General features: G+C 45.3%; 1 protein-coding gene and 1 long non-coding RNA gene across 2 annotated transcripts in view; one reads left to right on the top strand and one right to left on the bottom strand.

Moving 5' to 3' along the window:
* Positions 1 to 6378: 6378 nt before the first annotated feature.
* LOC310761380 lies at positions 6379 to 12829 on the bottom strand. Its single transcript, XR_014547449.1, has 3 exons — positions 12800 to 12829; positions 9992 to 10207; positions 6379 to 6397 (listed from the first exon to the last, which is right to left on the bottom strand). It is a non-coding gene; the product is annotated as an uncharacterized lncRNA (long non-coding RNA).
* Positions 12680 to 24046, top strand: part of LOC310761174 (parapinopsin-like) — a 52420-nt gene continuing 41053 nt past the window's right edge. Inside the window, exons 1-2 of the mRNA XM_083610939.1 lie at positions 12680 to 12851; positions 20088 to 20764. Coding sequence (XP_083467065.1) covers positions 20428 to 20764 — 337 coding nt within the window. The 5' untranslated portion in view covers positions 12680 to 12851; positions 20088 to 20427. The remainder of the gene's footprint in view (positions 12852 to 20087; positions 20765 to 24046) is intronic.

The raw sequence follows: 24046 nt of genomic DNA, 5'->3' as shown, positions 1-24046 counted from the left end.
TAAGTAACTTGTCCATTTATTTTTCATGGGTCTGCTTTGAGTATGTTGTAGCTGGATTATCCCTCTTAAAATTTAAATAAAATTATATGGGCTTGTAGTCTGTTTTGTCCTTACCCATACTTTGGTGGAATCTACACATATATTTAAAAAACACTGTGAAAATGCTTTTTAAGAAAAAGTTTTGAAAAATACATTGAATTTGGCATAGCTCACATTCGCCATCTATTGTCACATTTGTATATTGCACTGTACAACACATCTAAAATGTTTCATTTGCAGCTGTGTAGCTGAGTCCTTGGTTCAATAATTTAGCTTTCGTCAGTTGTGCCTATTATCATTTACAGCTAGAAAAGTAATAAACATAGAACAGCACTGAGGTTGGTGGCATGCAGGTAAATGAAATGTATTCCTAGGTATTGAAGGTTGGTGGTTTGAGCACACCTGGGGGCAGCTGCGGGCAGGATTCCTGCATCGCAGGGGGCTGGACTAGATGACCCCTCGGAACCCTCCCAACTCTACAGTTCTATGATTTGTTGCAACCTTACGGTATGCAGCCAGGAGCGTGGGGTAAATAGCGCCAGGAGCGCCAGGAGCGTGGCGAAGCAACGCCCACCCCGCACCTAGTCCCCCATCCTCTCCCCCAAGGCCGGGAAGGGAGAGAGAGCATGTAGGAATGATCGCTGGGTTGTGGAGCACACTCCCCCCCCCCACAGATAAAGCCACAGCTGTCTGAACATCTTGCCCTCTATCTAACCTTTTGCTCCCTTAGTGGTCTGCCGTGCCCTGTCTGTGACCTTTGTCTCCTTCGTCATACATTGTGCAAGAGGAAAATGACGTGGTAGAAACAGGTGCCAAAGTAACTTTGTACCACCCCATGAGCTCAGGATTGGAAGATGTGTAAAGTGTTAGGATATTTCCGTTCCACCTTAAAAGGGAGCAGGATGTTTGTGTCACTGTCTGCGTATTTCCTGTTCACAGGATGTTTATGTTGTCTGTTCCTTTCGTTTTCTGCTGTTTTGCCTGAGCAGTCGGAGCAGACGGTCATGTTTTCTTTGTTCTGACCAATGCCAAATAAACTGTAAATATGCTCTCATGCTTGTGCAACTTTTGCTGTGTGAATTCTGCTGTTAGAGTGTGCACTAAGGCCTGAGGCTTAGTGTCGCTAAATTGCTGGTACTGCGTGACTACGGGAGGTCGATGGATCGTCCGGCACCGAGCTTGGGGGCTCAGATGGACCCTATCTCCCTGGCAGTATCCCAACAACAGGTTATGGGCCCAGATTCACGGCACTTGCAGGAGAGTAAGACTGCGACAGACTGCTGAGGTATGTGTGGGAAAAGCGAAAGCAGAGGCTTTTCTGTTGCCGCGGCAGCCTCTTTGATGTCCGGCTGGCCTAATTGGCCTGGGAGCCGAGCCAAGCAGGCTTCGTGATTTATGGGTGCCAAGATAAGGAGTCTCTGAAGTGAAGAAGACTCACGGTCAAAGTTAAGAGCTGGAATGGAGTTTTTCCAAGCCTCTGAAGCTGCTGAGTGCCCAAAGTTAAATCGGAACAATTATGAGACCTGGGCAAAATGGTGTGAGAGTTTGCTGCGTCAGTTTGGAGTGTGGCAAACTGTGAGTGAAGCCCCTCCAGTTCCTCTGACAGGGAGATGGGAAGCTCAGAATTCGAGAGCCATAGACGTAATAGTCTTGTCCGTCTCTCTGGAGGAAATTGCTACGCTAGCTGGCAACACGACTGCACGTCAGATGTGGAATGCTTTGAAGATAGCCCATCTGCCAGTCATCCCAGCCCAGAGTTTGACTGCATCGGAGGTCCTGGCTGTTTCCCAGAATGCGAGTGAATGCAGGGATGCCGAGGGCACCGGTTGCAAGCTGCAGGGGGAGCTGACTGTGATGTCATCCCAGGCAGCATTCCAGCCTCCAGGGGGAGCCAAGGAGTCGGCAGCTGAGAGCTCTGTTTCCCATGGGAGCCAAGGTCAACTTTGCAGAGGCCGGAAGGCCAGAAGTAAACAAAGGAAAAAGCCTGCAGATGGCCCGAAGCAGAAGGGGGGTGAAAGGCCCACGCCAGTGGAAAACAAGGCTTTGTTTGCTGGCACAGCTTCACCAAAGGCTAAAGGCAAGCCTGATGGCCAGGAGCAGGGGGGCAAGCAGCAAAAGCCCACGCCAGTGGAAAACAAGGTTTTGTTTGCTGGCACTGCTTCACCGAAGGCCAAGGCGAGGTTTATAGTGGATTCAGGGTGCACGCGCCATCTCACCAAAGACCGCCATCTGTTCATCTCCTTCACACCTCAAGATGGAGAGATCCACCTGGCTGATGGAAGGACTTTGCAAGCTGCAGGAGTTGGGACTGTGAAACTTGCAAGTCTGCATACTACCATCAGAGATGTACTTTTTGTTCCAGGAGCTGCGGACAATTTGCTTAGTGTCCCACAGCTGAATAGGCGTGGTTTTGAAATTACCTTCAAGAGGACTGTCTGTGTCATCAGAAAAGGCAAAGAGGACTTTTTGCATGCAAAGTTGATGGATGGTTTGTTCTGTCTAACTTATGATGACAATGCTGTTACATCTAATGCTGATTCTTGTTGTGTTGCACAAACTAACAAGGTTCTTCATGCAGGATGCATTCACGATGCACATAGAAGATTTTGTCACCTCTCTTGGCAAGCGCTAGCCAAGATGCCTGAGTTGGTAGAAGGTTTGGACATCAAACCTTGTAAATTTCACATGAAATGTGTATCTTGTGCAGAGAACAAGGTGAAGGTTGCTCCAAAAGGCAAGGAGTCTAGCAGGCAGGCTTCCAAACCCTACCAGCTAGTTCACGCAGACCTGGTTGGGCCTCTAGCGCCCTCTTTGGGAGGAGCAAGGTATTTCATGGTCCTAATTGATTCTTTTTCCAGGTACATTCATGTGTTTATGCTCGAGCAGAAATCGCAAGCATTTCCTAGGTTCAAGGCATTCTGTGCTTGGTTGGAGAATGCTCATGGTAAACGTATTGGCTGTCTGTTTACTGATCGGGGTGGGGAGTTCACTTCTCAGCAGTTTGAAGCTTTCCTGACTGAGAAGGGAATCCAGCATGACTTGTCAACGCCTAGATCGCCATGGATGAATGGGCTTGCGGAGAGAGCAAATCAAACGTTGCTGCAAGGAATAAAAACCTTGTTGCATGATGCCAACCTCCCTGAGAAGTTTTGGGGGGAGGCTCTCTCGAATTTTGTTTACACTTTTAATCGCAGACTGTCATCACCTATTGGCTGCACTCCCTATGAGAAAATGTTTGGTAAGAAACCTAACACCAAGCACTTGAGAATCTTTGGTTCTGACATGTGGGTACACACCCCACAAAGCAACAAGCTTGGGAAGCGTGGGGCACATGGTTTGTTCATGGGGTACGATAAAGGTGCATACAGAGTATGGATGACTAACTCAAAATCCATAAAGTTCACAAGGAGTGTTGAGTACAATCCTAAGTGGGGGGGAAATGTGGGAATTTTCCAGAGTTACCCAGAGGAGGATGAAGGTGATGTGAAGAAAGCAGATCATGCTGAGAAAGCTGAGGAAACTGAGGATGATGATGATGATGATGATGATCAGAGTTCGGATTCCAGTTCAGTGGGCGGCGCTGCTGCTGCTGTCAGTGACAGTGATGACACAGCAGACTACAAGAGCGCAAAGGCCTCAGTCAGACCATCTGATGCGTCTGACAATGAACTGGAAGAACCACTGTTCACCATTGGTCACTTTTCTCCTAAGAAGGAGGAGATGAGTCCAGAAGACTTGCGTCTAGTTCGCAGGTCTGAAAGGGCGACCAAAGGCAGACCTCCAAAGAGATTTGCTGATGAGTTTGCTAAGACGGCAACTGCTGTTCTTAGTAGCTCAGAGGTGTGGGAACCTTCAAGCTTCAAAGAGGTCCAGGAGTTAACCTCTAAAGATGCTGAGCCTTGGCTTAATGCCATGAAGGATGAAGTTGATTCCTTGAACAGGAACCAGACTTGGGAGCTGGTACCGGTAGTCCCAGGGATGAGACTGGTTGGCAGCAAATGGGTCTTCAAGGCCAAGACAGACCAGAATGGCAAGGTTGTCAGACACAAAGCCAGATTGGTTGCCAGAGGTTTTTCACAGGTACCAGGGCAGGATTACCACGAGACCTACTCACCCACGGTCAAATATGAGAGCATTCGGCTGATGCTCAAGATCGCTGCGGAGGAGAAACTGCATGTTTCCCATCATGACATAAATACAGCTTTTTTGTACGGGATTTTGGGGGAGGAGCTGTACATGCTTCCACCTGACGGGATGCAGATACAGAAGGGAATGGTCTGTAAACTGCGGAAATCCTTATATGGTCTCAAGCAGAGTGCCAGGTGTTGGAACACAAAACTCACTGAAACGTTGCTTTCTCTAGGTTTTCACCAGGGCAAGGCTGATCCGTGTGTGTTTGTCAAGGAGGAGGGGCAAAACAAACTGTATTGTCTATGTTTTGTTGATGATCTTCTGATGTTTTGGAAGAATCAGGCTTTCTACCAAAGCACCCTAGCTCAACTGAAGGAGCACTTTGACATGAAGGATCTTGGTGAGGTATCCAACTATCTTTCTCTGCAGGTGGAGAGGGACCAAGCAGGTAATTTTCTGGTACACCAAACACAGAAAATTGCTGATGTATTAACCAGGTTGAATTTGGTTGATGCAAACCCAGCAGACACACCGATGGTGACAGGTTACCAGGTAGACAGTACTGCTGAAGCGTTTTCTGACACAACGCTGTACAGATGCATTCTAGGCAAGTTGAATTTCATTGCTAGATGTTCAAGACCTGACATTGCTGTAAGCACTAACCTGCTTAGCAGACATGCTAACAATCCTACTGTTCAGGATTGGAAAGCTCTGAAGCGCATAGCCCGGTATTTGAAAGGGACTATGCACTACAGGCTGAGGTTCACCAGTCAGAAGACTGGAGGTCTTGAAATCTTTGCAGATGCAAGTTTTGGAAGTGACACCACGGATGGTACAAGCACTTCTGGAGTATGCTACATGTACAACCACTGCCTGTTTGACTGGTTGTGCAAAAAGCAGACGACAGTTAGCCTAAGTTCCTGTGAAGCAGAACTCAATGCTCTGTCATTTTCACTCATGGATTGTGAATGGTTGATGCAACTGTTTAAGGACATTGGGGTTTCTGTGAAATGTCCTATACAAGTGTATCAAGACAATAGATCTTGTTTGGCTTTGCTGAACTCGGAGAGTTGCAAGCAAAGGATCAAGTACTTGCAGATTAAGCTACATCGTGCAAGAGAGTGTATTCAGAAAGGACTCATTCAGGTGTCCTACATGCCAGGAAATGAAATTCCTGCTGATCTGTTGTCTAAGGTTGTTAACAGAGAACAACTTAAGGTTTACGTACAAAGGTTGCAATTGGGTTGAACTACAGGTACTACAGGTTACACGGAAAGGGGGAGGATGTTAGGATATTTCCGTTCCACCTTAAAAGGGAGCAGGATGTTTGTGTCACTGTCTGCGTATTTCCTATTCACAGGATATTTATGTTGTCTGTTCCTTTCGTTTTCTGCTGTTTTGCCTGAGCAGTCGGAGCAGACGGTCATGTTTTCTTTGTTCTGACCAATGCCAAATAAACTGTAAATATGCTCTCATGCTTGTGCAACTTTTGCTGTGTGAATTCTGCTGTTAGAGTGTGCACTAAGGCCTGAGGCTTAGTGTCGCTAAATTGCTGGTACTGCGTGACTACGGGAGGTCGATGGATCGTCCGGCACCGAGCTTGGGGGCTCAGATGGACCCTATCTCCCTGGCAGTATCCCAACATAAAGGTCACAGTCCAAAATGTATCTGACCAGAAGCTTATATTAGGGCCAATATGAATATAAGCCGCACCCAATCTGGACACTGTAATCCAACAATGACATTGCAGACATAGATTAAGTGGTAGGAACATGTGACTACTGACTAGCTGAAGCTAGTCTGGTCTGTTCAGTGCCTAGGAAGGGTGACCACCCGGGAAAACATGCCTTGCCAGCCAAAATGGAAGAAAGGAAGCATATAAATGTGAGAAAAGAAACAAAAAAAGCAAAGCTCATTCCAGACCATACTATCACAACAGATATGATAGCTGGCAGAGGGGAGAGAAGACGAATTTGTCCAGCAATGAAAATATTGTAGCTAAACGTTTTGGGGAACCAGGAATTCCTCACAACACAATGTGATGTCTGGGGTAAGAACATTAATATTCTCTGAGTGAACATTTATATCTCTGTTCGTGTAATACATTTAAATAGCAAGACCCACAGAGTGCTGTATGTATATGCTTACCAAGCCGCCAGACTGATCACCAAATTGCAATCTGGCACCTTCAACCGTTGTGCTTAGCTTCATCCTCAAAACACAAATCCTGAAACCAGATGCAATTAAACTGTGAGCTGCAGTTTTAATGTTGACCTGTAATGCTTTCCTGCGGGACTTGCAAAACAACATTGCCAGAGAAAAACAGCTGTTATGCTTTATTATTTTTTTTGCAAAAGGGATGTTATGTATTCCTGAAAACATTCCTCATTACTTTAACATTGAGCAATTAGCCTATTCTACTCTAAGGGTCTTTCTGCACTTGCCATTTATGGTAGAATAGTTGCTGGGTCCCCCACTCTACCCCACCCCAATTTTACGGCATGTTACCACACAACGTCAACATCAGTCAGCTAGCATGCCAGAATAATATATATTCAAAAACATCAAACTTTTGTGCAAGATCCAGACTGGATCCTCAGTATTTTCATTTGTGTGGCATGTGAACAAGCATCATCCCATTTTGTTTGCGGAAGGGTTGGGGTGTGTGTGTGGTTTGGGAGAACTCAGTATCATGACACTTTCCTCTGATGAGTGTGAGCTGTTGGAGACAGAGATGACAGCATTGGGTCAAAGTACTGCCCATGACATCAATCATTAGCTGCAGACAAAGTTTCATCACAGTAGCCAGGTTTGCCATAGCTTAGACAGTCATGTAGTTCCTCTTCTAACCTCCCACAAGATCAGTATTCTAGAATAGGCATTAAACACCACCACCAGGGAATACTGGGGTGACTATAGAGTCAAGGAATTTTTCTCTGTTTCAGCATAACCCACCATTACTGTGGAAAGGAAAACTCACTCTAGTGGCATGTGATAATAGGTAAAAGGTAAAGGTAAAGGACCCCTGGACAGTAGAGTCCAGTCAAAGGCGACTATGGGGTTGTGGCACTCCTCTAGCTTTCAGGCCGAGGGAGCCGACATTTGTCCACAGACAGCTTTCCGGGTCATGTGGCCAGCATGACTAAACCGCTACTGGTGCACGGAGGACCGTGATGAGTGCCAGAGCACATGGAAGCGCAGTTTACGTTCCTGCTGCAGCGGTACCTATTTATCTACTTGCACTTTTTGGCGTGCTTTCAAACTGCTAGGCTGGCAGGAGCTGGGACCGAGCAACGGGAGCTCACCCTGTCGTGGGGATTCGAACTGCCAACCTTCTGATCGGCAAGTCCAAGAGGCTCTGCGGTTTAGACCACAGCGCCACCCACGTCTGACGTGTGGTAACAGCAGCATGTGGGCAGCCAACATTAAAAATGCTGGATAAGACACAACTATACCACTACAAATGGTAAGCATGGAAAGGCCCTAAACATATAAACAATGGTATATTGAAAACATTTCAAAATGACACACTGAGATATTCAAAACTTGGGCCATTATGAAAATATATATATCTCAAGTGAAGGCAGCTGACTTACTTGGGAAGGAGCCCCAGTGAACACAGTGGAATTTCCTACCAAGAAAGCAACATACACTAGGGCTGAGTTGCTTATTTATGTATGCTGGCGCTCTTGCAAAATGGTCACTGGAAGAATTGGCCATGAGCACAGAATGCTGTCGGGAGCATAGAATACTTCCATGTGAATGGTGTGTAAGGTGTAGTTCAGCTCTAAGCCCACAGGCCTCATGTGAGATAGAGTACAAAACAATTTGGGACATGAGAGGTGACCAGATAACAATCTTACAAAGATTAGAAGATGGTATCCCAGAGAGCATATTTAAATTTATCTGTCTGCAGGGGCCAATATTTTACATTCCAATTCCATACATGAGAAGTGCCCACACTGCTGTACAATGTGACTGCCTTCACCATTTAGAGAAGCCTTGCACCAAACCTCTTGCTGAAATTGTACTTTCACACCAGACTTTATAAAGTAGGACCACCATTCTTCATTTACTCGTATTCCACACAAGGTTTCCACTACAGGGACATTTTGACCCAAACTCTTGCATAAGCAACAAGAAGGGAAGATATACATGCAGCAGCGTAGCTAGCCACTCAGGTGCTTGGTGCGGGGGCGTGTCCTGCAGCAGGGGGCGGGGTGATCCGCCCATGGGGGCGGGGCGAGTCTCTCTGATGCCTCCCCCTCAGCTGTAGGGCGGGGCTGTGGGAGAGGCAGCAGGCAGATGCAAGTCCCCTGCTGCCATTTCAGGCAGCGCTGAACCTGCAGGCGCCTAAGTCACCACATCACTCCTAACAAGTTTCATGAGCCCCCTTTTTTAAAAAACTCATTTTGTCACCCCCCCAGTGATGACACCTGGGGCACACTGCACCCCCCGCACCCTTCACTGTATATATGGAACTGCACCTCAAAAACTGGCAGCATACTGCTGTCTGGGAGATATAAAAGAGAATGTGTAATGGTTACCTTTTTCCATCTCTTAATCATCAGAGATGCAGGTTCTTCTGGCAAATAACCACGTATGGTTAGAAGAAAAGAACGTTCTACTACCTTGTCATCACTAAGTGCCTCCTGACCTGATCCTGCATTAATGTATTCACATGCACACACAAAATAGGGCAGGGGAGTCTCAGAGGATAGGCTTAAAAGAAGAAGAAGAAGAAGAAAGAACACCACCAGTTTGCATTTCTAAGAACGGATTGCCTTTTGCTGTCCAGATCCCAGAGGACATTCTCACTCACTACTTCACCAGGGATTAACAATGGACAAGTTTGCAATGCATGCAAGCAGGCTTTATATAAACTTAAGAATGTCCCCAACTGAGTTCTCTCTTTTTCCATAGAGTGCTCTGCTTTGTTTTTGGTAAAAGTTTTTATTATTATTGTTTCATTCTATAATGTATATAAAGCAGAGCGAACAATTAGAGTAACAGACAAAAATTAGAATGCTGCACATGAATTAAAATAACAAAGTCCATGTAAAGATTATATAAACTTTATCAAATCATCAAGCATAGCTCCATATTTGCCAGGCTTGTGACAAAGAGTTGTCTTGAAAATAATCTCAAATTATGTATTTGTTTCTCCATTATAGCTATATTTCATAGCGAGTAGTACCAAACATTCAATGGTTTGTTTCCCATTGAGTTGCAATTACTGTTTGTGCTGCCAAGATAATATATAACCAATTCTTTTGGTAACATAGTTACCTTGCCGCAACTAACATTCCCACCATAAATGATATGTACCAAGTTTAGTTAGTGCTCAGCTTTGTTGTGCTATGGCCCAAGAAAACGTTGTTGATGTCCCTGTGCCCCCAAACCCTTGTTCCAGACAGTGGCAGAGAAAAGCCTAGGGGTAGGTCAATTAGGTTTGTGGGATCTCCTTTGCTTCCCACCAGAACCCTAAGGTCCACTAACTTGAACCAGGTGCAAAGGAAGAAAAACAAAGGAATCGTCGAACAAGGTACCTCTGGGGACCCATGCAAACCTAGGGACTTGTTTTCATTGCATGAATTCCTATTTTGTCCCAGGAACCTTTTCCTCATCATTCCTGAGGCATAAAAAACCCTATTCCACTCATGTGCAAGTTGTACAAGCAAGCGAGAATAGGCTCACGAAGCTTTGCTTTGTCAAACTCCTGCTTAGCTCAGAGATCTAACTCAGGAGATCCACCAAAAGGTCCTCATCTTCTGCCCACCTCTAATCTACATCTTCCTTCCTCTCTCAAGCCTCCACACACCCAGGCTTTCCCTCCTCTCTCTTCCTCCTGCATTTCTTTTCCTAGCTGCTTGTTCCTCCTCAGTGGTGGAGAGGATTACTGGTGCAAAAGGGAGCCAGCCTTCTAGAGATGCTGCGAGATAAGAAGAAATCCGCTTTCTGTAAGTCATTGCAGGCGGGTATTTACACTGAGTAGGAGACTGGGCCACAGCTGTACTAGTTCTGCCATTGTTAAGTGCTGTGACAAGGGAGGGAATCAATTTACAATCAGGATTACACTGTTAATCTGCAGTCTTTGATTTCTTCTGCTCCTAGAAATAAACTGACTAATCTGCGGCGTTTGCCTTTCTTCCCTGCTCCCAGCTGCTCAGAACCACCCTACACATTTATTAACCTCGGCTAGAAGCCAGCAGCACTTTTTCAAGCTCTCCTTACCTACATTAATTTGGGATCACTGCGTTTTGTTTATGGATGCCTGTTACGGGGAGTCTGGAGGTGTCAACCATGTTCCCCAGAGGGCTTATTTAACAGACACCACACACCTCTAATAATAGGTACCACCTCTCTGCATAACCAACCTCAGTGGGCTGTCAAGAGGATAAAATGACCGCAGTTGTTAGAACCATGTATGCCGCACTCCCTTGAGGAACAGATGGGATATAAATAGATTAAAGGCACCTGAATCTTGCCCACCCCAAGCCCAAGTCTTTGGCACCCACTTTCTAAAATGAAACTGTGCATCTGATAGATCTGGGCCACACACCCAGGACCCATTAGAGCAGAGAGTTCTTAAGCATGCTGTCTCAGAACTAAATCCCACTGAAAGAGGACTGGAACCTTATTCTCAACATGAAAAATGGGACCCCGCTTTTAATCTTGCTTCGGCGCCTCCCTTTCTTTTTTATCCCACCCTCTCTCTCCTCTTCTTTCACTCCCTGCCCCCTTATTCCTTTTAAATGAACCTCAACCTTAAAAATAAGAACATGAAGATGATGGTGCTAGTGCAACCCACCTGATGCAGGACATGGGCTGTGTGCACACCATACATTTAAAGCATATTTCCCTGACCCTCAAGAATCCTGGGAACTTGTAGTTTACCCCTCACACAGCAGCAGTTCCAAGCACCCTTAACAACTACAGCTCCCAGGATTCTCTGGGTGTAAAGAAGTGCTTTCTGGTGTGTATGCAACCACGGCCCACTTGTGGCTAAAACAACTTGGCAGTGGGAGTCCAGTGGGCCAGTGGCGTAGCGTGGGGGGTGCAGGGGGGCCGGCCGCACCGGCCGCAACATCTGGGAGGGCGTGCTCGCCGCCTCTGGAGTCGCCGAAGAGCCTCGGGTGCAGGCTGTAGTAGAGCCCCATGTCTTGCGGAACCGACGAGCTGTGTGCGCGTCCGGGCTGAAGGCGTCCGGCAGGCAGCAGCTCTCAGCGCTCGCCGCGGTCCCCGCGCGTCAGGGCCGCAGAGGGTGCGCCAGGCAGCCCCTCCTCACAGCCCCGCCACCGCCGCTGCAGCTGCTGCTGCTGGGCCATGTTGCATTTTCCTCGCCTCTCTGCCCTCCTCCTCCTCCGGGCAAGCGGCGTCGTTTGGGCGGCAGCGCCAGCGGCAACTCGCCTCAGATCACCTGACACGGACCTGCCGCCGCCGCCGTGGCTACCTTACCGTAAATACCCCAGCCCAGGCAGCAGCAAGAAGAAGCTGGCAGCGGCGGCAGTTTAGGGGTTAGGGGGCGCAAATTACTTGCCTTGCCCCGGGTGCTGACAACCCACGCTACGCCGCTGCAGTGGGCTACACAGCTTTGCTGGGAACCACCTGCCTTTTCAAGGTGCCAGACAGAGATTTTGAGAGGAGAGATATTTGACCAGTCACTAGCTGGTTCTTGGCAGTGCAGTGGTACCTCTGGTTACGTACTTAATTCGTTCCGGAGGTCCATTCTTAACCCGAAACTGTGCTTAACCTAAAGCACCACTTTAGCTAATGGGGCCTCCTGCTGCCGCCGCACAATTTCTGTTCTCATCCTGAAGCAAAGTTCTTAACCCGAGGTACTATTTCTGGGTTAGCGGAGTCTGTAACCTGAAGCGTATGTAACTAACCCGAGGTACCACTGTATCTTCTCACTATTTGGATGTTTTTGTCTATTTCATTTGCATACGTTGAACACCATCTTAATTTTTTGAAAATAAAAACGCATATTAAAGATACATAGATGAAGCACGCTTTTAAATCAAGAGGTTACAGCAACATAACAACAGCCCCAAAACCCATCTAATCCGCCAAAGCGCAACATTTCCTCCAAAGAAACGTAGCTAACTCATCACAGAGCTACAATTCCCAGTCCCTTTAAACTACAGCTCCGCAGGATTCTTTGGGAGAAAGAATGTGTTTTCTATAGATCTCAAGTACACGCAGCCCGGCAGGGTTCTCACGGTGGCCAAGCTAGATGCCCTTGGCGAGCGCGCAAAGCAGCCCCTGACCTCAGCAGCTCTCTCCCCATACCTCCGGCCGCGCAGGTAGGACAGGCAGCCCCCCCCGCCCGCACCTGCGCAAAGTCCCGCTCGCATACTTTCTAGAGCTCCCCTGAGATTCCCGCGCGGAGTCAGAGCGCGGCCCCTGTCGCGCCAGGCAGCTCGCCTCCAACCAGCGTCCCAGAAAGAGGCGGGCGGGCAGCGCCGAGAAGACCCCGCCTCCCGTCGCCTCCCCGCCAAAAAAATCCGGGCTGAGGGAAGCGCGCGGGCGGACTTGAGGGGGCGGAGGGCGCCGATAGAGCTGGAAGTTGTGGCTGGCGAGAAGCGAAGGAAGGGGAAACGGCTCGCCAAGCGCCGGAATCCCTTACCTCAGCGAGCCCGAGCGCGGAGGGAAGCCCGGACTCTCCGAAGCAGCAGCAGGTGAGTGAGAAGGGGCGCGCGTCCTCTCGGAGCGGCCGCTCCGTCCGGGCGCTGTGGGCGAGAGCCCGGGAGGCGCGGTTCCCGCGGAGCTCTGCCGCGGAGCGGGTGGGACACGACTCCCCCCCGGGCGGGACGCGCCGCGCCACAGTTCCTCCTCGACCGTCGGCTTGGTTTCTTTCGAGTGAGGGGTGAGACGTGGGAAGCCTTCGCGAGTCTCCCTGAAAGGGGGTCCCGGGTGGGAAAGGCTGCCGGCGTTTCCTCGCGTGCTGATTGCGAATCCCGCGAGGAAGGTTAACGCTTCTGTTGGCGCGTCGCGCAGACGGGAGGTGCCAATAAAATACGAGGGTGGGGGGCGCACAGGTAAGCCCCGCTCCACATAACTGATTACAAGACGGGGCATACCATATGAGTGGCAATGCGCATCAACGGGGGGGGGGGAGCCTCCATATATATATATATTTATATAATTATATTTATATAAAGAGTTGCTGCCCCGGCTGCTTTCCCACTTCATATATATATTGGGGGGGGGGGGTAAGACCCCTCAAGTCCCTAGACGTTGGCTCCTATGGTGCAGACATGGAGTGGGGAAGCAGCTGGGGCAGCAACTCTTTATATAAATATAATTTTCATTTATATACATTACAGCAATTATTTTGCCAAGTTTTAACATTTTCAATTTTCTACTCCCTTCCCCCCTTTTTTGCGGTTCCTTACATTTATTTTCATCTTTTCCTGCATACTCCAAATTACCGGTACCTAAACTTATTCTTTTATTTGTCTGTTCTGATATATATCATATATGTTTTTAAAGCTGCAGGTTTTTACAGTCATCCTGCCAATGTCTTGAACTGTTTACAGTTTATAAATACTCAATAAACCACTTCCGTTCCTTTCTAAAAAGTTTGTTTTGATTTCTTACTATTCTGGTAAGTTTCGCCATTTCTGCATACTCCCATTAGTTTCTGCGTACAATCTTCTTTCGTCGGGACCTCTTGATCCTTCCACTTTTGGTCAAAGAATATTCTTGCAGCTGTAGTCTCATACATAAATAGGTTTCTGTACTGTATGGGTAGTCCTAATGCTACAATTCCCAATAGAAAAGCTGCTGGTTGTTTTTTTTTTTAAACAAATGTTATCTTAAACATCTTTTTCAATTCATTATATATCATTTCCCAGTAAGCTTTAACCTTATTACAAGACCACCACATGTGAAAAAAGTGCCTTCTTTTTCTTTACATTTCCAACACTTATTTGTCTTTGATTTATACATTTTTGCCAAACTACTGGGTGTTAAATACCATCTATATTGCATTTTCATATAATTTTCTATTAAACCATAAAATGCTGTAAATTTTATATCCGTATTTGATAATCATTTCCATGCTCCCATTTTCTATATTATGACCAACATCTATTGCCCAGTGTATCATTGATGATTTCCTTTGTTCATCCATTGTCTCCCATTCCAATAACATCTTATACATTTTAGACATCACTGTAACATTACAGTTTAACAGGTCTCTAATTGTGGTAGTTGTTTCCCAAACCCCCGCTTCATATCCTTTTTAAATATTTCATTCAAATGATGATATTATAACCATGTTGTTAACATTCCTGGTAGTTCCTTAAACACTTTTAATCTAAATTCTCCACCCTGCTCTCCTAATAAATTTCTATAAGTCGCCCAACTTTCCGTAATATTTTTCCTTTTCACTGCTGTGGCTTCTAAAGGTGAAAGCCAAAGTGGTATTTTAGTTTCCAATACATTTTTATATTTGTCCCATATTCTGTACAATTTTTTCTTAATTATATGGTTTGTAAAACCTTTATGTATTTTCACCTTTTCATACCACAAATAAGTGTGCCAATCAAAAATATTATCGTGACCGTCTAAATCTAAAATATGCGGATTCTTCAATAGCAACCATTCCTTCAACCAACACAGACAAGATGCTTCATAATATAATCTCATATCCGTCAGGGAGGAACCTCTATCTTTCGTGTCTGTCAGTATTTTATATTTTATTCTCGATTTTTTCCCTTGCCAGGTATATTCAGAAATATATTTTTGCCATTTGTTGAAGCAATTTGTCTTGCCAATCACCAGTAGTGACAGAAACAAAAATAACGTTCTTGGTAATACATTCATATTTATGGTCAACACACTGCCTAGCAACGAAAGTTTCATTCTACCCCATATTTGCAAATTTCTTTTAATGTCCTCCCAGGTTTTCAAATAGTTATCTTTATATAGATTTATATTCTTTGCTGTTAACCATACACCTAAATACTTAACCTTCTTGTCAGTCTTTAGACCTGATACATTTTGTAATGTATTTTTACTACCATTGTTCATGGTTGTTGTTTTTTTTCCAGGAGCTTGGTTTTATCTTTGTTAATTTTAAGACCTGCTCTTTCTCCAATTTTTAAAAATCTCTTCTGATACTTTTGGAATTGAGGCTGTTGGTTCTTCTACACAGATAGCAGCAACTCAGGATTCGGAGAGGTTGTGTGTGTGTGTGTGTGTGTTCACGCAAAAGGCATTCATACTCTGGAGCTGTTGATGAGAGCTCAAGGCCCTTGAAATGCTGCAGAGCATCCCGCTGGTCTTGGGGAGGATTAGGCGAGAGAGTCTCTCTGAAGTGAATGCTCGAAGCAAAGAAGGAAGGGAGGGGAGGGGGAAGCGACAGGGACACTTCCCTCATAATTCCAAATGAACCCGTTAGGTATCCAGTCCACTCACTAGCATTGCTTAGGGTTGCAAAGTTTATTTCTGCGAGCGTGAGCTTCCGGATTGCCTCTGTTCTCAGGTGGGCTCGAATCCCAGCCATTAAATACAGGCTCCACCAGTCCAGCTGATTCTTGGTTGCCTTGCGCAACGAAGTCATTCTTTGTTGCCTTGTTGCGTGACAAACCCACTCCCCGCCCCCCCCCCGAAAACTTGGACTTGATGCTGCAAGGAAAGTGAGAGGGAAATGTAGCTGAAAATACAGGATTGTGCTTGGCTTTGGTGCCAGGTGATCTGACCTCCCCGCAAATGAATCAAGATGAAAGTTCAAAATGAAGAGGTTCTCTGGAGACACTGGACCTGTTGGTACCTGATGCTACTAGTTTGATTTTAGTTCACAAGAGTGTAGAGTAACTGTGCATTCTGAAAGCAGAATGTGAGTGAGGTCTAAGAGGTGGGGGGGGAGCCTTTTTGGGGGGAGAGACTTCTTTTTAAAGCTTTTTTTTAATGGATACTGGATTAAAACTGTGGGGTGTGGAGACTTTTTCCTGTTTCTCATCAGTTTAATAACCAGGAACCCACAAAAATAATGCAATTTCTAAGCAGAAACAACTTTGGGAACTGGCAATTTTGAACAAAGAAGTGGCATGCAGGCAGGCAGAAGAATTTAGCCTGCAACCCTGACTTCACCTACCTGGGAATAATCCTGTTGAACTCTGTATAATTTATTTCTGAGTGGGAATGTTTAGGCTGTTTCTCCCACCCCAAAGCTGCTGTTTGCAGAAATGAGTGGCTATCAGATTGTTAAACACAATTGCGTAGTTAGGTCTTTAGCTCACTTGGGAATCTCAAGGAACAGATTTGCTATAAATTCAGACTTGCTCCATTTATATGCACATGTGCGTAAGGAGCTTTAGGCTAAACATTTCTTTTAAGAAAGACAATTAACTTGGAGAAGAGCCCCCGATATAAACAAAAATGTTATGCCAGAGGTCACCCTAAATCATAAATATTTTTTCTTCATCGTTTTTTGTTCATTTGAGCTTAATTTGCTTACTTCACTTTGTGATTTGCATTCTGTACTGTTCTTAACTTGCCAGATGTTACCCCTTCTTTGACCCGGAATATTTAGATGTTCATATTTAACCTGTTTTCCTGTTGTTAAAGTTTGCAGTATACAGGACATAGCCAGGATTTGGGATCTTACGACACCTGGAAATTCTGTTCAGATCTTCTTAATCATTCCCCTTTTTATATTGGACAGGTGCAACCAAAACAACCAACAAGGCACACTTTCAATATGGTTACTCTCTTGCAGATTTAGCAAGCCCCTTTACTAAATTTAGCAAACCCTTTTTTCATGGAAATGTCCAGAGAACCATTTTGAAATTAAAATACTTAACTTGCACTCTGAAATTTGCATTTTAATTACTGCTGGATAACTCAGTATAAATAAATATGTTTAACTGAAATCGGATAGAATATGATTGACAGGTGAAATTTGCTGAAATGTGTGTGTGTGTGGAGATCATGATTCAAACTGAAGTTTGACATAGATTTTAAGCTGCTTGTGTCTCTCTCTCTTGCTTTTGTGGCATCCACACAATGTCCTTATCCAAGTGCCAGGCTGCACTTTCTCCCTGATGAATTTGGGGTTTCTTGAGCTACAGATAATCCAATAAGGGAGGAAAATGCAACATAAAATGTCATGTTACCACCTGACTATGGATGCAGTGGAACACATTGTATCGCTGGGTCATTTATTTATTTTTACATGGGTGGTGACCTATCGCTGGGTTCCTTCTATCAACCTGCCTCCCTTCTATTTTGTTTCCATCGACCTACAGGAAGAATATGCAGCCTGCCTTTTTCCACTGGTTATTGCTGAAGGCAAGTTCTGGTGTTTTTCTTTTTAAAACAGCTCTCTTGCGTGAAACAGCTGCAATAAAAAATAAAATAAAACTTGCCATTGCAGGTATAGGAGGCAGAAATTGAAAAAGGAGAAGAAGGAGGGAGTGGCAGCCTTTCGTGTGAATGGCTTCAAATCCTTACCTAGCTAGAAGTGGTGCACATTTTTTTAAAAAAATACCGCTATTTTGTGCAGTAAAATAAAAATAAGATGTGCACACATACCCACAATGGACCTAAGGTTTCCTTGCTTGGGGTGTCACACAAGCACATTTTTTATTTTATTTTTTACTGCAAACCAGGTATATTAAAAAGCCTTGGATTTCAGAAATGCATCTTTTATAAAACAAAACCCACAAATAACTGCAAGCATGCCCACACGGGGTTTTGGGAACTTGTGGTGGATGGGGACCTCCTAATTGAGGAGAGGGGACAACAACAGACATAGAGACCTATTTATGCAATAAGACTCTAGTGTAGACACAGGTCATAGGTCAGGCTTCCTCCAACTCGGCCCTCCAGATGTTTTGAGACTACAGTTCCCATCATCCCTGACCACTGGTCCTGCTAGCTAGGGATCATGGGAGTTGTAGGCCAAAAAACATCTGGAGGGCCAAGTTGGAGGAAGCCTGTCATAGGTAATGGCTTTTCCTAGTATTGTTCCAGATGCAACACTACTTAAGATACAGATGTTACATATTTCATTGATGACACACCATTTATTTTTAGTAGTGTGTTCAGTATTCATTACATAGAAGCAGAGCCCCTCCTTTCTTAAATGACCAGAAGACATTATTTTTAAAAGCAATGTTCAGTTTTAGTTTTGCAGAATTCTATACTAGTCCATTTTGATTGTGGAAACCTTGTGTTGTTCGTCAGGTTAGAGGAGAGGCAAAGAACCATACAGTGTAAGCCAGCTAACGGTTTCACATACTACTGTGCAGCAACCATGGATGCTCTGTGCACCCCACTATTGTGCTGGTGTTTCCTAATTGACGGGGGTGGGGGAGAAATCATGGCATTTCCTAAATGTAGATAGCAGCTATGCACTACTAAATACACTGCAAAGCACTAGGAAAATGGTAACACCCTCTAAACAAACTTCTCAGAAAGTGCAGTTTGTAAGAATGCTCTCCTAAGCTGCCTTCAGCACAACCTGCTTTAATGTTCCATTTCCATTTTATTTGTAATATGTTGTGTACATGAAATGAAAAATGTGCTATTAGAGAGGGACAGGAGACAAAACCTTGCCTTAGAAGCACTCATTTATAAAATGTCAAACATTTTACTCCATTCTCTTCAGTAATCTGTTCTTAAGTAGTACAAAAAAAGAGAACTCTCTGAACTCTCAGTGTTATTTAAGAACAAGATGATTTATTTAGAACAAGAGTGGGAGTTGTTAATTATATGTTTGTGATGTTATTGTTTTACAAATTGCTTTTGTTTCCACTCTCTGTGTTGACTACTAAGCAATTACAATTTAATCAAAAAACTTAAGGGATTGGACTTGAAGCAAGTATGTTCTACTTCAGTCTCATTGATATTTGTGTGATTTGAATAGCTAGCTGTGACGAACTTTTCCTATTGATCGCAATGGAAACTAAGTGTTACTAACTCACTCCAGCCCTGACCTAGCTGCCAGCCTGCCCTGCTCCTGCGTTGTCCGGGTAATTGGCAAGAATGCCAGCATTTGGAAAGTGGTACTGCCCCACAGGTTGGCCATTCATGAGTTGGAGTCTAATGACATGTGGAGAACCATAGCTTCCCCATTTGTATTTAGAGGCATAGCAAAAACTCATTGTAGTACAGTTGTACCTTGGATCCCGAACGCCTTGGTACTCAGACGTTTTGGCTCCCGAATGCCATAAACCCGGAAGTGATTGTTCCGGTTTGCGAACATACTTTTGGAACCCAAACGTCCGACAGGGCTTCTGCAGCTTCTGATTGGCTGCAGGAAGAAGCCGTGATTTGGTTTTCGAACATTTTGGAAGTCGAATGGACTTCCAGAACGGATTCTGTTCGACTTCCAAGGCATGACTGTACTGTGTTTGTGTGTGACTATGCCCTAATAAAAGGGACGCGGCTGGCGCTGTGGGTTAAACCACAGAGCCTAGGGCTTGCCGATCAGAAGGTTGGCGGTTCGAATCCCCGCGACGGGGTGAGCTCTTGTTGCTCGGTCCCTGCTCCTGCCAACCTAGCAGTTTGAAATCACAAGTGCAAGTAGATAAATAGGTACCGCTCTGGCGGGAAGCTAAACAGCGTTTCCGTGCACTGCTCTGGTTCACCAGAAGTGGCTTAGTCATGCTGGCCACATGACCCGGAAGCTGTCTAGGACAAACGCCGGCTCCCTTGGCCAATAAAGCGAGATGAGCGCCGCAACCCCAGAGTCGGTCACGACTGGACCTAATGGTCAGGGGTCCCTTTTATGCCCTGATAAACCACAGCTGTAGAATCCTAGTAACTCTCAAACACCCAGGAAAAGGTGAAAGAGCAATAAAATGGGGAAATTATGTAATGACTGTACATTATGTAATGCCTTTCTTTAAAATTATTGCCTTGATTACAACGCTTACATGTTTTCCTCTCTTTGTATACAGGATGCCAGAAGTATCATGAGAGAAGCTTCATAGTAGAGCGTTATGAAAATATATTATGGAGCTGGGATGAAGAAAAGGCATAGCCACAGCTCTGCAGTTCTGAAAAAAGTATTATCTTTGGGCTATCATGGACACGTTGAAATGATTCATATCTTCTATTCTGCACAGATAATAGGTTGGGGCAGAGAGGAACAGTGTAGTGTGATTCTAAGTGAGCAACGCAACATCTACATTAGATTGACAGACTAAATAAAGCCCCCAAACTTGGTAATGGAAAGATGGCTGCCTTCAGAAGCTGGTAGATCTGGAAATAAGGTTCTTCAATATTATCTCACTTACTATGATGTCAGAAATTAGTGCCAACTTGACAGTCAACCTCAGCACGTCTACAGATGAGCCAAGAACTGGCCTCTCTAGAACAGGTCACACCATTGTGGCAGTTTTTCTTGGGTTCATATTGCTTTTTGGCTTCTTGAATAACTTGATCGTCCTCATTCTCTTCTGCAAGTTCAAAACCCTGCGCAACCCTGTGAACATGCTGCTGCTGAACATCAGTGCCAGCGATATGTTGGTGTGCATCTCGGGTACCACATTCAGTTTCGTATCCAACATCTATGGCAAGTGGATTGGAGGGGAGCATGGCTGCCGGTGGTACGGCTTTGTCAATTCCTGTTTTGGTAAGAGTTTGGAAGCTTACGTTTCACTGCTTTGGTAACCCATTCATAGCTGTCAACGTTTCCCCTTTTTAAATGGAAATTCCCTTATTCTGAATAGGATTCCTCGCAGGAAAAGGGAAAAGTCGGCAGCTATGAACCCATTTCTACAAGAAGATGATTCGTAAATAAATCCTGGGTGGTATTCAACCAAGTATTACTCAGAACAGACCCATTGAGATGAATGGACCCAATTCAGTCATGTTCATTAATTTCAGTAGGTTTAACTGTGAGTAAAACTTAGATGAATACAAACTATTATTCTCTCCTAGGCTGGTTAGATGTTTGTAGCTCATTCCACATTTTTATTCCAAGCTCTGAATCACACATCTTTATTGGGCATAATTGTCCTGAGCATAAACTTAGGGCTGAATTATGTGTTCCATAGCACAGCTGGGCTGGGGAAAGATTATTCCCATTCTGGGTTTTCAGATAGTTTTGCTTTTTTTGGTGCTGCTGGGGTTGCAAGGAAGGTTTCATGGACACGTGAAAATATAAGCACTTTCATTCTGCTTAGTGCTTGCCATTGGCAAATAAATAAACACACACACAATTTTGTTTCATCCTGAAATATGTCGGCTTGGTGACTGTTGAACCAATGAAGCAGGTGTCTGGTTGCCAGCTAGCCAATGGCAGGATGGTTTTTCTCTCGCTGATTATCACACACTTATCGAATCCCTGTGATGGATGGGGGGAGCTCCCATTGCTCGGTCCCTGCTCCTGCCCACCTAGCAGTTTGAAAGCACATTAAAGTGCAAGTAGATAAATAGGTACCGCTCTGGCGGGAAGGTAAACAGCATTTCCGTGCGCTGCTCTGGTTCTCCAGAAGCAGCTTAGTCATGCTGGCCACATGACCCGGAAGCTGTACGCGGGCTCCCTTGGCCAATAAAGCGAGATGAGCGCCGTAACCCCAGAGTCGGCCACGACTGGACCTAATGGTCGGGGGTCCCTTTACCTTTACCCTTTATCATGTGGTGAAGCAATGGTTTCTCCACAGCTTTAGCAGCCACATAAGGAAGATCCACACTTTGAAAGAATATGGCTGTGTGGTAGTAATAAGATTGCATGGGCTACAAGAGTGCATTGGCTACCTCCAACATCTGCACATGATGCACATAGATTTTTGCTACACACATGCAGATATTCTGTGAAAGGGATCTGTCTGCATACTGATGTATGTTTGTAAGACAGGGCCAGGGTCACCCTCCCATGGAGGACCTTTGTGTGCATATATCAGTAGACACATGGAGTCCATCAGTAGTGAGGGACTGGCAGTTATGCTTGTTGGCGTATGCAGGATGGTCTACCCTGCATAGTCCCATAGCCCCCTCATGCGTTATTCCAACGACAATCTCCCCAACAGCTTTATTGCTAAGATCAATCTATAATAGCAGCATAACTGACTGCCTTTGTACAGGTACAGCAACAGCTATGGTTAGAACAGCAAGATAATAGATCCTCATTATAGTCTCCCTCCCCTGCTGTTCAGGAAGTGGCAAGGGGCCTATTCAGAAGAAATTATGGGTTCCCCTCTGGCTTGTGAACTGATTTTGTCTTGCTAGTCACGGCTGCTTCCATAATCTTCCATTAAGTTAACAGTCCTTCTCACACCAAAAGGGAAGACCGCTATGGAGACAGACGCTTGCTTCCTTGGTTAGGAGGCAGGTTTCCCGGTCAACCTTCTGGCCCAATGCCCTTGCAAATAAAGCCGTTAATAAAACACAAAAGTTTCACCTCATCTGACTCTGGTTGGAAGCAGAATCCACCGGGTCAGAGATGTCCTGTAAAATGTGTGAACAGGGCAGTGGCGTAGCGTGGGTTGTCAGCCCCCGGGGCAAAGCAAGTAATTTGTGCCCCCTAACCCGTGGATTTGCGCCCCCTAACCCTAACCCCCAGATGTTGCGCCCGGTGCGGCCAGCCCCCTCTGCACCCCCCACGCTACGCCACTGGAACAGGGTGATTAAGTTCTTTTACAGAAGTCACTGAAGAGTATGTATCGTGTTCCCACCCGCTTTGCACATATAACTCATGAATGAACAAAGAAAATGAAGAATGTTGAATTGCCTCTCTTCCATTCTTGGTATCCCTCCTCTTACAACAATGGTGGTGACCTGGTGGCCCCCTCAGATGTTGCTGGACCCTAGCTCCCACTAGCCCTTGTCAGCATGGCTAATGGCCAGGGATGATGAGGACTGCAATCTAGCTACACTGGGAAGGCCATCCTGTCTTAATGTGTAATCTAAAGTCGACCTCTTGGAGCACATGCCCATTAGACTTTCTTTAATCCACTGCCATCAAACAATAACCGCTTGCAATTTGGTCTGTACTAATTTGTACTTGCTATCTAGAAATGTAGGCATTTTATGCCTGGTTCCTCATTTCTGCCCACTTCCACTGATGCTAGGAAAGACACTCAACACACCTGTCTTTGTAGATCAAAGCATGACACACTTGTCAATTCAGCTTCAAGAGGAAGAATGTAATTTGAGAAAATTCTCAGCCACGTAATTCCAAATTACCTGGCATTCTTCTGCCTGGTATTCTTCATCTTGAATAAACTATATCATCCCTGTCAGATGAATGAAAGTGTGGTTCATACTGAATGTTATAGCGTGTTTGTTTTCTTTGTGGGCATAAATTATTGTGAGAGAAGAGAGAGATCTGTGAAAGAAGCAGTTGCTACTAGTGAGGTTTAACTCCTCCCCTGCTAACTTGAGCTGTGATATGATGCCCATTTACCTAGGAGGATTAAACCCCATTGAAATGAATCTGGCTTACTTTTCAGTAAGCAGAAATAGGACTGTTGTTGCATAGTATATAGATAGGTTCTATTCCTATGGCTTCCATACTTGCCCTCCCTCTGTATGCTGTTTTTAACATTCCTGTCGCATAAGTACAGGGGTGAAGGACAGAAGCATAGTGGCAGGTCATGTTATTCGCATGCAGAAGTGTTCAGGTACATTCTACGGTCTCAGACATCTCTAGGTAGGGTTAGGAAACACTCCCGTCTGAAACCCTGCATTGCTGCTTTTACATGTGCAAATGACGGAGGCTTATTAGCGGGTCCACACCTCTTAACTACCCCCAGCACACACTTGGGCCTGGCTATTTCCCAGTTCTAATTAAATCCTATTAAGCCCAAGCATTTAGCACTCACAGATCTATAACAGTATCTTCATTTGGAAGCAAAGTTCCTCGGCTTTCAGTGGGGCTTTTCTCTCTCTTAGTAAATGTGCTTGGGATTGG

The sequence above is a fragment of the Podarcis filfolensis genome (genome assembly GCF_964270895.1).
Source record: "Podarcis filfolensis genome assembly, chromosome: 4".
In the NCBI taxonomy this organism is placed as follows: domain Eukaryota; kingdom Metazoa; phylum Chordata; class Lepidosauria; order Squamata; family Lacertidae; genus Podarcis; species Podarcis filfolensis.
This window is presented reverse-complemented; position numbering and strand designations above follow the sequence as displayed.